Source organism: Patagioenas fasciata, chromosome 15 (genome assembly GCF_037038585.1).
Source record: "Patagioenas fasciata isolate bPatFas1 chromosome 15, bPatFas1.hap1, whole genome shotgun sequence".
Lineage (NCBI taxonomy): Eukaryota > Metazoa > Chordata > Aves > Columbiformes > Columbidae > Patagioenas > Patagioenas fasciata.
This window is the reverse complement of record NC_092534.1, coordinates 17560142-17576059: the sequence shown is the minus strand read 5'-3', so window position 1 is coordinate 17576059 and position 15918 is coordinate 17560142. Positions and strand designations below refer to the sequence as shown.

General features: G+C 46.6%; 1 protein-coding gene across 1 annotated transcript in view; it reads left to right on the top strand.

Moving 5' to 3' along the window:
* The window catches only part of CYTH3 (cytohesin 3), a 49364-nt gene extending 33463 nt beyond the window's left edge, over positions 1 to 15901 (top strand). The window contains exons 7-13 of the mRNA XM_065850361.2: positions 1138 to 1250; positions 2538 to 2686; positions 3485 to 3596; positions 11899 to 11975; positions 12057 to 12128; positions 12256 to 12410; positions 13028 to 15901. Of these exons, the coding sequence (XP_065706433.1) occupies positions 1138 to 1250; positions 2538 to 2686; positions 3485 to 3596; positions 11899 to 11975; positions 12057 to 12128; positions 12256 to 12410; positions 13028 to 13100 (751 nt within the window). The 3' untranslated portion in view covers positions 13101 to 15901. The remainder of the gene's footprint in view (positions 1 to 1137; positions 1251 to 2537; positions 2687 to 3484; positions 3597 to 11898; positions 11976 to 12056; positions 12129 to 12255; positions 12411 to 13027) is intronic.
* Positions 15902 to 15918: the final 17 nt, after the last annotated feature.

Genomic DNA, 15918 nt, shown 5'->3' with positions numbered 1-15918 from the left:
TTCGTATTCCTCTCTCTGTTACCCAATTTAACATTAGGTTTGACTTTATTCTTCCTCAGCAGCTGTTACTATTAAATGTTTGTATTTTGGTAGCTTACAAAATTCGTGATCTGGGTTGGAACCTTGCACGAGGTGAGTAAAAGACAGTAGGTAGAACTGACAAACTAAAGATGGCCTGCGACACTTTAATATAATGTTCTAAAATGAAAACTGATGAAGAGAGGAATAAATGGTTATTATATTGCCACCCAGTGTCCAGGGAATATTGAGAACCTGTTTTGCATGGCAGAGCATGTAACTTTGCTGGTTTAGACCTGTTATAGTTTAGATAATTCTTTTGCTAAGAAAGAATAAGTGGTTAAATTCATTGGAGATTTTTTTGTGCCATAGTGTGCCAAAAATGAGTTTATGAAGACGTGTGTCCTGTATGCATTCCAGTGTACCTGTATGTAGAAGGAGCAAGTTATGAAAGTAAAAACCGTGTTCCAGGTCATGCTGCTGAACAGGAGCACAGATCTCCTGCACATATTATGAAATTATTGAAATGATAGAAAGAGTCTTTCTTTTTAAGATCTAGGTCTCATTCTTGTAGGGTGGGTTTACGCCTGACAGGCAGCACCTCTCCCAGCACTGGTGTTTTTCTTGTTGCTGTTTTTAAAATGTTTTTGATGAGTTCAAGTAAAGATGTTAAGTGGTTTTGTATTCCTTGCTTCTCTCCCCTACCAGAAATAGTTTATATAATTTGTCTTTTTACATTGTGCATAAAATCTGAGTGTTTATTGCTTGTAGTAGCCAGGAAACCCAGGGTGGATTGAACTAACTGTTTCCCATAGCATTCTCATGGCAAAAATGGGATGCATACAGAAAATTGTTCGGTAGTTTGGAAAAGGGGAGTCTGGGAACACGAGCTGTCGCATCCTGCCTGCTCGCATGCGGTGCTGCCGGCTGCGCTCCTGGGCTCGCCGTCTGTGCATGTTGCTTTGCAGCACCTCCTGACTTGTGTGTTGGAAGACTGAGAACATCGGTCTAGGACGTTTTATAGACATTGCTGATCTTGTTTTGTTTCTGATTATTAGTAATATATGCGTAATATATAAACATTGGAATGAGTCCAACAACTATTCTTCCCTTTTGTAGGCAGTTTCTGTGGAGCTTCAGACTCCCAGGAGAAGCTCAGAAAATTGATCGTATGATGGAAGCTTTTGCTTCACGCTATTGCCTTTGTAACCCAGGAGTCTTCCAGTCTACAGGTCAGTCACAGGAAACAGTACTTCTTAAGTACTCAGTAAATGCAGCTGTCTAATCCTACACTTTGTTCCAGGACGTGCAAGCTTATGGTCAGAATGCATTTCCATTTATAAAACTTCAGCATTCATATATATCTAAGCCATTTAATGTGTGAAACACACTTCAGAAATATTTCTGCTGACACTTGGAAAATAAGATTCTCAGAGGCTTAAAGGCAGAAGAGGCCAACAGGTTCGGTAGTCTTGTCTGTCAGTTGTAAGGACTTTACCCCTCATTATCTCAGTGTCAAGTCCACCTATGTGTGGCTATAGTATATTCTCTAGAAGGTCATCCCTTTTTGTTGTCAGGACTGTGTCCTTTCTCTTCAGCAGTCTGCTCAGCGATAACTTATCTCAGTTAGAAATGCACCTCAGTTTTCTGTTGAATTACTTACTTCAGAATTACACAAGTCCTAAAAGGTGATGGAGCTTTGTGATGCTGCACAGGATGCCCTTGTGTTCTGGCATTGTTGTTCTCTTTAGTTACATACACAGCTTGCTGTTGATCGCTTAGTTTAGGAACAAACAGGCCAGACAAAGGTTAATGTAAAGCAGGTCTGCAACAGCTAGAGAGTAAAGTACTTATGGAAAACGAAGTGCCGAAGATGCAAACACATTTTCCTCTATGTAGCAGAGAGGTTTCTGTCCTGCTTTTTCTTACTCAGGATCTTGTACTTGGATTCTGGGAGAATAATCATGACCGTGTCAAGAGGCATAAGATCTCCTTTGTCATCTTTGGTATTGTTCAGTGGTACTAATCACCTTGTGTGTGCTGAGAAATGGAGTCGATGTAATTTTCCTTCTGTTTAAATGCAGTTCAAGTATTATTTTGAAGACGCTGTTCTTTCTGTTTGGAGAAAGCTTTGGAAGGACTTGGAATAGGAGTCTGCCCATGTCTGTTACAGGATCTGCCGATATGATCTAGGCAGAATCTGTGTGCAGAGACTGTTCTGCCCAAGAACACCTCAGTGTTTCAAGTCAGATGTTCGCTTAGGCCGATAGCGATGATTGCAAAGAGTTGAAAACAACTTTTGAATTCTCTTGTGCTGTTTTTCCCATACTGGCTTTTAATTTGAATAGTTACGTATTTTTTCTCCTTAGGCTTACTTAACAGTTTAAAGAAAGATTTGAGACTTTGTTTTCATGCCTGGTGTTGAGGATTTCTGACTGCCCGGCTGTTTTACTCCTCCGGTCCATTTTACAGGTTTGTGCCACAACACATTAAGATAACTTTTCAAATATTTTTTTCAGATACGTGCTACGTGCTGTCCTTTGCAATCATTATGTTAAATACCAGTCTGCACAACCACAATGTAAGAGATAAACCAACAGTAGAGAGGTTTATTTCCATGAATCGTGGAATTAATGAAGGTGGAGACCTTCCAGAGGAATTGCTGCGGGTGAGTTAGAGCGGGGGACGAGGCGTTGCTGCGTGTTCAGCAGGAGGCGCGGGGGCGGTTTGGCGGGGCTCTCGGGTCTGTCCAGGAACGCGAGAGCGCGCTCTGGCCCGCGCAGCCTGGAGCCGCCAGAGGAGCCTTCTCTGCGCTCACAGCCGCTCTGAGCCAGTTCTCCCCGTATTCCGTCTGCGCTGGAGGCTCGGGAGTGCAGGGGAGGCGCTCCGTGTATCTCTCACGAGTTTGCTGATGGCAAAACTCTGGTGCAATTGGCTTCTTATGGAAAAAAAAAAAAAAAAGAAAAAGTAGTATTTCTGGATAAGTCAGAGATGGAAAAAATAGTAAAAATCATTTTTTGTTATTGCTTCTCATTGCTTTCCATGTGTCTTGGGGAGGTTCCTCCTGTCCCTTGAGATATCAATGAAAATACTTACTTCTCTGAGACAGTGTGGTGGTCTGAACCGTCTTCTGAAACCCAGATTCATTTGGCAAACCTTGCACTAAATGAGACCTGAAGCCGAAACCTTGGAAATACTGAATGCTGACGTTAAAGAAAAAATGTCTTTGCTAGCAGTGCTTACAAAAATCTGTTAAAGAGACGCTTGTTTATAGATGAAGTAGTTTAAAATCACACTTAATCAAAGTAGTAAACAAAGATTGAGAATGGGTGGTCCAGAATTTTATGGACAGCACCTCCTATGCTTTTTTATAAATAGTCTCAGAAGCGCTAAGATGTCCTGATTGCATTTTCTGTTAGAGGAAAAAGACCTCATTAATAAATGTCTTCTTTTTTTATTCTTCTAGAATTTATATGAAAGTATTAAGAATGAGCCGTTTAAAATTCCAGAGGATGATGGAAATGATCTAACGCACACATTTTTTAATCCAGATAGAGAAGGTTGGCTGCTGAAATTAGGTTAGTTATAAGGGCAGTTTTGCTGCTGTATGTTTGTTCATTGTTAGCGTGTTTACTGCTTCCATGTCTATCTGCTTGCTTGTGAAAGTAATAGGATTAACTTTATAATTTGTATTTAAAAATGTACTAACCAAAATAGTAACTCCTTTACATCTAAAGGTTGTTACTTGTTACTTTACGTATGCAAACTTTGGAGTTTTATTTCTGATCTATGAGAAATACAAACTCCGTGACAAGGAAACACCATGTGTATTTGCCACATGCTGTGACTGAGAAATAACAACTGAGTCTCCATAAGGTCATTGCAGAAAACCGGGTGATATTTCAACTCAGTTTTCTGTGTACAAAAAAAGGATGTATCTTCAAATATTTTTTTGGTATGTCTTTATTTTTCCATATTATTTGTGACTTTCTCTTGGTTTGGTTTTGGCTATGATTTTTTTAATGAGTGGTTTAAATGTGCCTTCTTGTTTTCCTTATGGCCTATGACCTCTATCACCTTTCTGTTCTGTGACTGGCTGTCTCTGCTTATTCTGCGTTAGGAGGTACGTATCCGATTGCTTTCCAGTCCCCTCTGCTTCAGTTGCTCATTCTTTAATTTTCTTCCTCCTGTATTTTTGTCTTTTGTTTTTTAATCAAATGCATTGTAGCGTGGTGTTTATTCTCAGTGTCACTAAGGGATGGCCGGTGGTGCTCTGGAGGACCGGTGTGTCAGTGTCTGTGCTCAGTGTCACTGACAGGGTGGGTGGTGGTGCTCTGGAGGACCAGTGTGTCAGTGTCTGTGCTCAGTGTCACTGATGGGATGGGCGGTGGTGCTCTGGAGGACCGGTGTGTCAGTGTCTGTGCTCAGTGTCACTGACAGGATGGGCGGTGGTGCTCTGGAGGACCGGTGTGTCAGTGTCTGTGCTCAGTGTCACTGACAGGATGGCCGGAGATGCTCTGGAGGACCGGTGTGTCAGTGTCTGTGCTCAGTGTCACTAAGGGATGGGCGGTGGTGCTCTGGAGGACCGGTGTGTCAGTGTCTGTGCTCAGTGTCACTGATGGGATGGCCGGTGGTGCTCTGGAGGACCGGTGTGTCAGTGTCTGTGCTCAGTGTCACTGACGGGATGGGCGGTGGTGCTCTGGAGGACCGGTGTGTCAGTGTCTGTGCTCAGTGTCACTGACGGGATGGCCGGAGGTGCTCTGGAGGACCGGTGTGTCAGTGTCTGTGCTCAGTGTCACTGACAGGATGGGCGGTGGTGCTCTGGAGGACCGGTGTGTCAGTGTCTGTGCTCAGTGTCACTAAGGGATGGGCGGTGGTGCTCTGGAGGACCGGTGTGTCAGTGTCTGTGCTCAGTGTCACTGACGGGATGGCCGGAGGTGCTCTGGAGGACCGGTGTGTCAGTGTCTGTGCTCAGTGTCACTGACAGGATGGGCGGTGGTGCTCTGGAGGACCGGTGTGTCAGTGTCTGTGCTCAGTGTCACTAAGGGATGGGCGGTGGTGCTCTGGAGGACCGGTGTGTCAGTGTCTGTGCTCAGTGTCACTGATGGGATGGCCGGTGGTGCTCTGGAGGACCGGTGTGTCAGTGTCTGTGCTCAGTGTCACTAAGGGATGGCCAGAGGTGCTCTGGAGGACCGGTGTGTCAGTGTCTGTGCTCAGTGTCACTAAGGGATGGCCGGAGGTGCTCTGGAGGACCGGTGTGTCAGTGTCTGTGCTCAGTGTCACTAAGGGATGGCTGGTGGTGCTCTGGAGGACCGGTGTGTCAGTGTCTGTGCTCAGTGTCACTAAGGGATGGGCGGTGGTGCTCTGGAGGACCGGTGTGTCAGTGTCTGTGCTCAGTGTCACTGACGGGATGGCCGGTGGTGCTCTGGAGGACCGGTGTGTCAGTGTCTGTGCTCAGTGTCACTGACAGGATGGGCGGTGGTGCTCTGGAGGACCGGTGTGTCAGTGTCTGTGCTCAGTGTCACTGACAGGATGGGCGGTGGTGCTCTGGAGGACCGGTGTGTCAGTGTCTGTGCTCAGTGTCACTGACGGGATGGCCGGTGGTGCTCTGGAGGACCGGTGTGTCAGTGTCTGTGCTCAGTGTCACTGACAGGATGGCCGGTGGTGCTCTGGAGGACCGGTGTGTCAGTGTCTGTGCTCAGTGTCACTGACGGGATGGCCGGTGGTGCTCTGGAGGACCGGTGTGTCAGTGTTTAGCTCACGTGCGAGTGTGTTCCTGCAAAAGAACCTGCTCACCTATAAAGGAGAAAAATAGACATCTATTCAACCTTCTTTTCTTGTTCATTGCAGAACGTAACAAGGGAAGAATAATTTCTACTGAGAGAAAATGTCTTACTCTTGTAATAAAGTTCCGGAGTGGTTTTGTTACTTGTATATCAATTATATTAGATTATTGAAAGATTGATTGTTATCCATTTATAAAACTGTTCTTTGCTTATTTTCCGTTGTAGATCATACATTTAGCTTACTAAACAGGCACTTAGATGAGCATCAAATTTAGACTTGCAGAAACCTCTGGTAATTGGTGCTCTCCTGGCAATGCAAGGTGCCCTTGTTTACAGACTCTGAAAGTTGATGAGATTCACTTTTCTACTTGGGCTTAGAGAAGCTTTTCCTATATAAAGGACATTGAAATTTTATTTTGACATTTGTTTTTCGCTAAAAACCACCAGTACGTGCTCCAGTAGAGCCAGTTGTTGGCCACTGCGTGTTTAAGTAGAGTTTTGCGTTGGTGGCTGAAGTGAGCAGAGGGAGGTGTGCCGGGGGTCGGTGCGGTGGAAGTGGAGCCTGCTTAGAGCCCTGAGCCTGTTGTACTGATTGCACCTGGAAATCCGTGGTCACGCTAGTGCTGGATAGACTTACATGTGGAAAGGAAGCATTTCGAATCCATTCACATGCTCTCCAGTGTCTTATTTTGACCGTTGCACTACAGATGCTGTAGAGCTCTTTGTCTTTCTAGCTGTGCAAACGCATGGCTCTTGCTATTTGGCGTGCGTTGGCTCAGCTGGCACGATTTCAAAGATGACTTTGCGGCTTTTCTCCGTGTCGTAGCGTGAGGTGATAGCTGTCTCAGCAGAACACCCTTCCAAGGGGATGTGGATAAACCGCTTTCTGGAGAAGAGGCTGAGCATAAGCCCGTGTTTCTCCCGCGGCCGAAGGGCGCTCTCACGTACCGCTTCACAGACTGAGAGCGCAGGCAGGAGCGTGAGCGTGCGTGGAGGGGTGCAACGAAGGAATTGAAGGAAAAGGCGACTGGAGTCGGTGAGAGCTGCCAGGTGCTTCTGCACAATCCGTCAGTAGAACCAGCTTCTCATTACATACGGCACGGATGTGAGAAGGTGGGCAGAAAACCCAGCTGTATAAGCACGTGTGGAACAGGGGGTGGTGTACGTAACGCTCCCACGGCGGGAGGGGTGTTTGAGCGAAGAAACAAAACGTGTCCGGAAGCCTCTGGAGAATCGGCCTGCAGATGCTTCCGTAAGGCCCGCGTTTCTCTTCAGCAGGCACGGACTGGTGCAGACAAAGACATTTTGCTACTTGAGATGCAGTGACCAGAAACAAACCTGGCAAACCTTTTTAAAAATTTCCTTTTGTCTTTCCTTGCTTTGGGTTTCCTGTTTGCTGGAGGCTTAACCGTGCGTTTGAGAATGCTGTCCCGGGCATGTTGTGTGCGTTTCTACAGACCTTTCTGTTGGGAAACACTTCTTGTGAAATGGACGGGGGTCTGGAAGATGCTGATACTGAAAGCTTCAGTATTGTTGAAGTGTGAAGGGGACTGTATTCCTGTGTGAGAGTTCAAGTGCTTAGTTGCAATAACACTTGTAAGTTGAAATAGAAGGCTTTAGATAAAACTATAAATAACACAAAGACAACTCCCAAACCCTGAGTATATCAAGACAGTATTTTGTATTTGGTTTTTCTTATAGTCACCGCTTCCTGTTTATTGCTTGTGGCCCCCTTTTGAGTACTCCAGCTAACGGTGTTGATTATCCTCTGGGCAGGAGGTGGATATCGTGAAACTTCCGTGTATGGTAAAATTCACCTGTCCTAGAGACCGCTCCAGCTCTCCAGCCTGGCACTGGCTTTAGAATCTCGGAGCGAGTTTGCTGCTCTGAATTGCTCAGAGGTGACTTTGTGCAAGTCTGAGAGCCAAACCTGGCGGCCAGACAGCAATTCTGGTTTTATCTCTCCAGACTCAGCTGGTGCCTTTATATGGACATCTTTTATCTCGGTAAACCTCAGTTATCATTCCGTTCTACATTGTTCGAAGCATGGTGTAATGAAAATGAGTGCTACAAGTGAAAAACTGAAAGCTGCTGAGCGCTAGCGAGTCCTCACTTAGAGCAGCTTGAGACATTGTGAGCTTTTAGATTCCTCTGTGTCATCATTATTAGTGGTGTTAGTACCATGAAATTTTCTGCCATCCGCTTTATTTTCAAATTATTTTCTGTGTTCTCTGTCCTAATATCCAAGTTACAATCATTTTGCACAGGGAGGTGTTTCCTTGCCTAAAACAGCTTCTCTTGGCAAATAGCTTGGTCTGCGTAATATTTTCTTCTAGTTAGAGGGGGAACTGTGACATTACCCACCAAAGTGGAGAGGCAGCGGTTCGGACTGGACTGCGGTGGTGTGGGTGCTCTCTGCCGGTCAGGCGGTTACTGGGAGCTCGGGGATGTCCCGAGGCGCCGTGCCCGGCCCGTTGCGCCAGCGGTGCTCCTGCAGCGCCCCTGCCCGCCAGAGGACGCGGCTCCGGCTCCGGGGCCTGAGAGCAGCCGTGGCTGATGAAGGAGCTGGTGCTTGCTGTGCCCGCGCGGCTCTCCTGGTGGCCGACGCTCTGCTGGGCCCAGCCCGCGGGAAACTCCTGTTTGGAAAAAAACTCAGACTTCAACCAGATCACCTGTATAATTGTACGGTTTCCGAGTCCCTTCCACCTAGTGGTGTCTAAATTAACTGAGAGGACAAAAAGCGTTCTTGAAGTGTGTGTCTCTCTTTCCCATCTTGAACTTTATAGAAATGTGCTGAAGATTTGTATAGAATTTCTCAACTTCAGATACATTGCTGCCTTTAGTCCTAACTCTGCCTTCAATTCCGGAATTGGTGGGTGTGAAGTCATTGCCCGTTGTTTTTCCATTTGGTGTAGGTGGTTTCTTTTACCTTGTTCTCTGGTTTGTACCTTGCCCAGAGTTGCAAAAAAATAATCCTATGTTGGCTTCCACAGGTGAAGAGTGTTTGTTCCTCCTTCTGCACCTTTTGCCTTGTTGCGGCCTTTTCTTGTGGTTTCCGTAGATTTCTACCTACAAGATATCACGCTGCTTTATTTTGTTGTTTGAGATGTCTTTGAACATTGATCAGCTCGTTCTTTGAGAAGCACACACTGACATCTCTCCACTTCTGTAGGCGTTTATGGATTCATACTCTGATTTTCTTGAGCCTCTTCTGCTGACTTAGTTCCTTCCAGTTTTAATCTTTAAAAGGCTGGGAGCTGGAGGAAGATACGAACTGTGGTACTAAAGCCCTTTGTTGTTTTGTGAGCCTGCAGCAGTCTCGGCCAAGGAAAAGAATGTTTGGTTATCACGAGTTCTTACCCGTTAATCTTGCATGCAGTGTGTACGGGTCACACAGCCTTATCAGCCAGCTTCTTGGGTTTTAGCCCGTTGTAAAGGCGTATTAAATGCCTGTTATATGGTGACTCCTGCAAACTTGATGAGTACAGATTAGGTTGCCTTTCAAGCTTTAATAGTGTTTCTGTGCTGCTGACAGCCACAACGAAGTAACGGGAGGCGGGAAGACGGAGAACTCTGTGTGAGAACGGTTCCTTATTCTGCAAACCAGCCCACCTCCTGTGCTGCTGTTTTTGGAAGAGGAGAGCAGCTCCTGGCTCGGTGGAGCAGGGACCTGGGGTCCATTTCCATGGCTCCCGTGAGCGCTGGAACCCAGCGAGCTCGTGACGGCTTTGGGCCGAAGGGAGCAGCAGGAGGGGTGTTGGAGATATTTAATCTTCTGACTTCAACATCAGTACTGTCCTGGAGCTGGGAAATGTTTAATGACAAAAGCTTCATCAAAACTGATTACAAAAGTTTTCAGGTTTGAGAAGTCTGGCTTTTCCAAAGAGAGGGGTTGTTGTCAGGCAAACTCAAATGTCACTTGCTACTTGGCACTTCGTATTGTTCTGGGAGGTGTGTTGTAAGTCTAGTGTTTCTACCTTAAATTATAAGCAGGCCTTCTTTTAAATATATGGTCATTACCTGGTTATTTTTTATTAATGGTGCTTTGACATGATAGCGCAGTTTGAGACGCCCTGGCTGGGTTTGAGCTGCCTCTGATGAACCCGCGTGCCGGTTGGGTTCGCCCTCTGCCCTGCTGAGCTGTGTTTCTGCTGGAGCCGGGTGAGCGGGACCTGTGGTGCCAGCTGATGTTATTGCAGCCCGAAAAACACGGTGGCCTTTTTGTGCCATGAAGATGTTAAATGATGTTAACCTGTTAACTTTAGAGAGCACAATGTGACTTGAAGTCATGGCAGTGAGCGTGGGGGTGTATGAAAACATGTCATGTAATGGGGATGGGGGGACTGTCCCGGCAGCTGGCTTGGCTGGGCGGCTGCGTATTCAGTGATCTGGAAGTGAGTCAAGCTAAAGCTCGTCAGCTTTCCATTCCAAGCCCAAATACTTCCTGATGCTTCAGGCAGCTCTCAGGCCAGGTGATGGGAATTTTTCTAGTGACTTACGTGCCAGTTTTACTGTTTCTGGAATGCTTTATTTAAGGATCTGTCACAGTGATTGTATTAAGATGCCACCAGTTCTTCCCTCACTGTCTCCACTCAGCCATTCATTCTGTCACGGCTTCTGCATCTTGCACTATTTTGCCTTCTCTTATTTCACCGCACCTGCTTGCAGATTGAATTTTTCTTAAGATGTTTGTGCGTGTGGTGGAAACGTGAAGTTTACTGAGTGTGTTGCGCTCTGCGGTGTTGCACTGGTTACCGTGGGGGTCCTGGAACCAGGCAAAGGAGGACGCGACGTGCAACGTACTCGGTCTGCAATGCAAACACGCAGTGGGCTACTAGCAAGAGATATCATTATATTCCTAGAGTGATTCTTTAAGTTAATGATTTGGATTTCTGTATTAAACAAAAAACCCAGCTATCTCAAGTAGAATGAAAAAATTTAAAAAATATGCTTCTGCCTTGGATTTAGTTATAATGACTTGGATTAAATTGGGGGTCTTATGTGTATCAATAGTACTCTTTCATGCACGGGTGTGCAATAGCAAGATCAACTACTGAGATGTTGGGTTAATGAGATTAAATCACTGCTGAATGGATGATGCACAGGTGGTGACATACTCCTGAAGCCAGATAACTATGGTGGAACCAAACCTCTATATTAACAATGTGTGAATGCTTTATCTACAATTGTCATTCCTGGAAATGAGTTTTTAAAATCACGCAATTGTGGAATGCCAGACGTGTTCTGAAGCAGCCACCAGCAGAGCGGACCGAGACAACAGCGTGTGTTTCTAACAGGAACTGTTCCCCGTGGTGGGACATGTGCACGAGTGAGAAAGAGGAGCTCTGTGGTTGCTCTTGTCTAAACTGAAAATGCACGAAAAGTTCGGCATTTTTGGAGCAGTCATGTGTACTCAATGATGTTATTAACCCATAAAGAGAACACGTTTTTAGAATACTAGGTGCTGAAAAGTGACTAAACCCAGAACATTTTGGCATAGGATTTACTGTCGCTTGACGACACATCATATTTGTTCTGCTAATAATATTTATAAACGTCTTATGCACTTGATGTTAAATCTGAAAGTAGAGATAGGTTCTTAACCATGCTTATGCTCATGAGTGGAGCGAAAGGAAGGAGATAAAAGTCCCTGAGCTGTATTGCCGGGCCCCTTTCCTTGCAGACGGGCTGTGAGAGGGTTGGTCCTGCTGCTGGAGCAGGCGGTGCTGGTGCTGGGCCTCCCTGCGCTGTGGCGGCGCTGGACGCGTTTCCGAGGGCCGTATCCCGGTTCGGATCAGTAAACCGGCGCGGTGGCCCGGGCGGGGCGCGGGGGGCCGCCCGGCTGTGGCGTCACCCGGGAGGAGGCGCGCGGCTGCAGGGCTGGGGCTCGGGCTGCGCCGCGGCACCGCGGTTACTGCTGCCTCAGCAGTTTGGTAGCGTGTTCTTTAGCCTCAGCTCACCTGTGCCTGATCCATTTACGATTAAGCAATTAACCCATATTTTGAAAGACGAGGAAAATGGAATTACTTTCTTATCCATTGTTGAAGCCCTGACAGCAACGCACATCTAATTCAGCCTCGCCTTTTGGTTGTAGGGGGAAGAGTGAAAACGTGGAAACGGAGATGGTTTATTCTGACTGATAACTGCCTGTATTACTTCGAATACACAACAGTGAGTACATATTACAGTGAACCGTGTTTGTAATCAGGATATTTCAGTGGCTAATGATGTGGTAATTTTTTAATTTTTTAGGACAAGGAACCTAGAGGAATTATTCCGTTAGAAAATCTGAGCATAAGAGAAGTTGAAGACCCTAGAAAACCAGTAAGATATTTTAAAATTTATTTTATAAGTGAAGTAAACCATATGGAACTTAGGTGTGGTGTTCAATTAAGATGTTTGTCAGTTTTGTTTTGTTTTTAAGATGTATTTCTTAATTTCTACCCTTCAGAACTGCTTCGAGCTCTATAACCCCAGTCATAAAGGTCAAGTAATCAAAGCGTGTAAAACTGAAGCCGATGGAAGAGTGGTGGAAGGCAACCACGTAGTGTACAGGATATCTGCTCCCACCCCGGAAGAAAAGGAAGAGTGGATAAAATCTATCAAGTGAGTTTGAAGTCGTAAATGTATTTCAGAAATTGAGTGTAAACTCTTTTCAGAGTAAGATACGAAGAGAATTTGCGTTCCAACTTGTTTGAAGAGTTCTGATCGGGCAGCATCCTCCAGCATGAACGACAAGCGGTGTGGGGTTGACAGATCGCCTGTTACTGTCCGGTCCTAGGGCAACAGTGCTGCCAACTCAGATGGGGAAAGTGCGGATTCTAAATGTGTTCGTAAAGCAAATGTAAAGCCTTGTGTGAACCATCTTTAACCCTAATCTTAGCAGATTCTTGCTTCACCTGATAATCAGCTTTCGTGACATGTATCTCGAGCATGTTCACAGTGCGGCTTTAAACCTTCACAGCTTGACTTTATCTTGTAGGGTTTGTAAAGCAGACCCACATTAATAATGGTTAATAATAATGGTCAAGGTGAAGGTATGAACTCAGAACAAATCACAGCTGAGTAACGTCTTTTTCTAAAGAAGTGTTTGTGATGCTTAGAAGTGAACCATCCATTGTCTCAAGAGGAGTGTGGAGTCATCCTCAGGGAAAAGGGACAGAACAGTTTTGGTTTTCAGAACTCTTTGTTAACCAAACTGACAATTACTTTTTTCCTTCTAGAGCAAGTATCAGCAGGGATCCCTTTTACGATATGCTGGCAACAAGGAAACGAAGAATTGCAAATAAGAAATAGAACGTGATCAGCAACTTGTACACCTGCATCATCATACAAATGAGCGTGCAGTTGAGTGATAATGTAAAAATTGGACGAGCTAAATTAAGATAACTGTAATTTTTATATATATACACTTTACTAAGACAAAACCATGACAAGACCTTTCAAGGTAAAGTTATTGATGTGCAATTTGAAGTAAGCTTCAAATCCCAGAGGATGATGATATTGGAACTTAATTCAACTGAAAACACGGGAGCCTTGTTTTCACTGACGTTGGTTACACCTCCAGTTTACTTGGGTTGGGAGGGAAGGAACTCGAAGGTCATAGTAAAATGTCCTAGTCCTGTTGTTTGAGCACATTGCCCGTGAAAGGAGGAGTGATTATAAGAATTTCATCTCTCACTAAAATGCATCAGAAGTCCTGTGTGACCTGGCCCAGCACTTCACTTTTCTGTCAGCAGAAACCCCACAATCTCAGTATCAGTTTCACAGTAAACGTGTTCTCGTGCGTTTGACAGCGAGTGAACAGCTGCGGGAAGCTTTCATTTGGGATTCGCTCTCTTGCTTTATGGAAGCAGCTTTTCCTCTTTGGAAACACAGCCCGGTGCTGTGCGGGTGACGGGCTGTGCCGCGGGCTGTGCGGGTGACGGGCTGTGCCGCGGGGCTGTGCGGGTGACGGGCTGTGCCACGGGCTGTGCCGCGGGCTGTGCCGCGGGCTGTGCGGGTGACGGGCTGTGCCGCGGGGCTGTGCGGGTGACGGGCTGTGCCGCGGGGCTGTGCGGGTGACGGGCTGTGCCGCGGGGCTGTGCGGGTGACGGGCTGTGCCGCGGGGCTGTGCGGGTGACGGGCTGTGCCGCGGGCTGTGCGGGCGACGGGCTGTGCCGCGGGGTGTGCGGGTGACGGGCTGTGCCGCGGGGCTGTGCGGGTGACGGGCTGTGCCGCGGGGCTGTGCGGGTGACGGGCTGTGCCGCGGGCTGTGCGGGCGACGGGCTGTGCCGCGGGGTGTGCGGGTGACAGGCTGTGTGGGCAACGGGCTGTGCCGTGGGCTGTGCCGCGGGCTGTGCCGTGGGCTGTGCCGCGGGCTGTGCCGGTGAGGGGCTGTGCCGCGGGCTGTGCTGCGGGACACGCGCAGGTCCCGACAGCAGAGGTTCGAGTCTGTGAACGTGACACCAAGTACAGACGTGGTTTGATGTTTGCTGAAACTCCTTCCTGTCAGCTCATGCGCTCACAATAAGCAGTAAGACTTAATGGCTGGCTTAGTCTGCTTTTTGTATAGTAACATCCTTCTTGTGTTGTTTTAGATATGTTGTAGTTCAATTAACACTAAGTTACTACTAAAGGAGTAAGATGGCACGGCTCGCACGAGTTGAGGCTTTGCATGTGAAAACACCCCCCAGCAATTTAACATGCATTTTGAGTTTTTAACTGGAAAATCCAGGAAGGTGAAATCTTTTGTAAGATACAGCCCTGTGTAGCTAAGCGAGCAGGTTTTGTTCCTTTGCTTGATGACAAACTTTGGACATACAGGAAAGTTCAGTATTTTTATTGTTCTTGGAGGCGATGTTTTTGGATCTGTGCTTCAGCAGTTGAAATTGAAAAAATAAATAGATCTTGGTATTTTTAATTAAAAAATAAAATCTTGCACATCGATTCCTTAGTGCAGCTAAGCTCCCCCACAAGCGTGTCTTTTTAACTTAATTTGCAGAAGATCTTTCTGTGGTGCTGCTGGTGGTCTTTCAGTAACGTGTAGACCGCGACGGCGGGTTCTCCTGCGCTGTTCTACTGACAGCGCGCGTACCGTTCTGAAGGGGCAGCCCCAGTTCCACAGTGGGGGCAGGAGGGGATGTTTTTGGACGCTGCCGTGCTCGGATTTCGCCGGCGGTTGAACCTGAGCCGCACGGGCTGTGCCGCGGGGACCGGCGCTCGGTCAGAGCGGCTCCGGTGGCTGCAGTCACGGCAGCGTCTGATACACTGCAGGGAAATGAGCTGCACTGGCAAAACCGGGCTTGTTCAGTTCATCTGGGTCACATCTCCTGTTAACTGTAGGGGAGAGGCTGTTTCTTTGTTCTGTCTTACCTATTTGCCTTGTTTTTCGTGGGGTGTCAGCCTGTGAATGTTTTGCTTTATTGCATGAAAAGAACAAGAGAGACTTTTCTACTGCTCGGATTTTCCCGTGTGGAGCTGCACTCTGCTGGGGCAGTGCCCGAATCCCAGTGCTTTCGGGGGAGTGAAATTCAACCAAAGGACGTAGAATCCTTGGATAAGTGTCAGTGTGGGGACATCTTTGCTAATGGAACACATTTAAACCCTTTATGGAAACCAGTTAAGTTGTGTGTCCTGTGTTTGCAAAGCAGGGCGACTGCAGAGCTGCTGAGGCCGCCTGTTTTGAGTCCTCTGCCCCGCGCCGGCGGGTTTGTTTCCAGGCAGTTCGTGCGTCCGTTCTGGCTTTGGACAAGTAGACTTGTAATGCGGACAGTGATAAGCCAGAGGCAGTGGTACTAATGAGTGTAGAGGTAAAAACCAGCAAATGAAGTATTTCTGGAGAAAGGTGACATTACAAAAGCATTAATAAGCCATGAAGCACTTTTGCATCAATTCTTATCTTCTGAAATATCACCTTCCATAAAAGTCTATTTATTTACCCAGGTGAGAATGTCTGCCCGTACGCATGAAGGAAACGCCTTGAGAGTTCATTTGCTGTATTTAGTTTGAAGTTCTTGTATCTGGCAGAAATAATTATTTAGAGTAACATGTAACTGAGGATATTATAGCAGGAAATATAGTATTTCTTAGCATTAAAATGCGACATCTTAAACAGCTATTTGTGGTGCTCAAT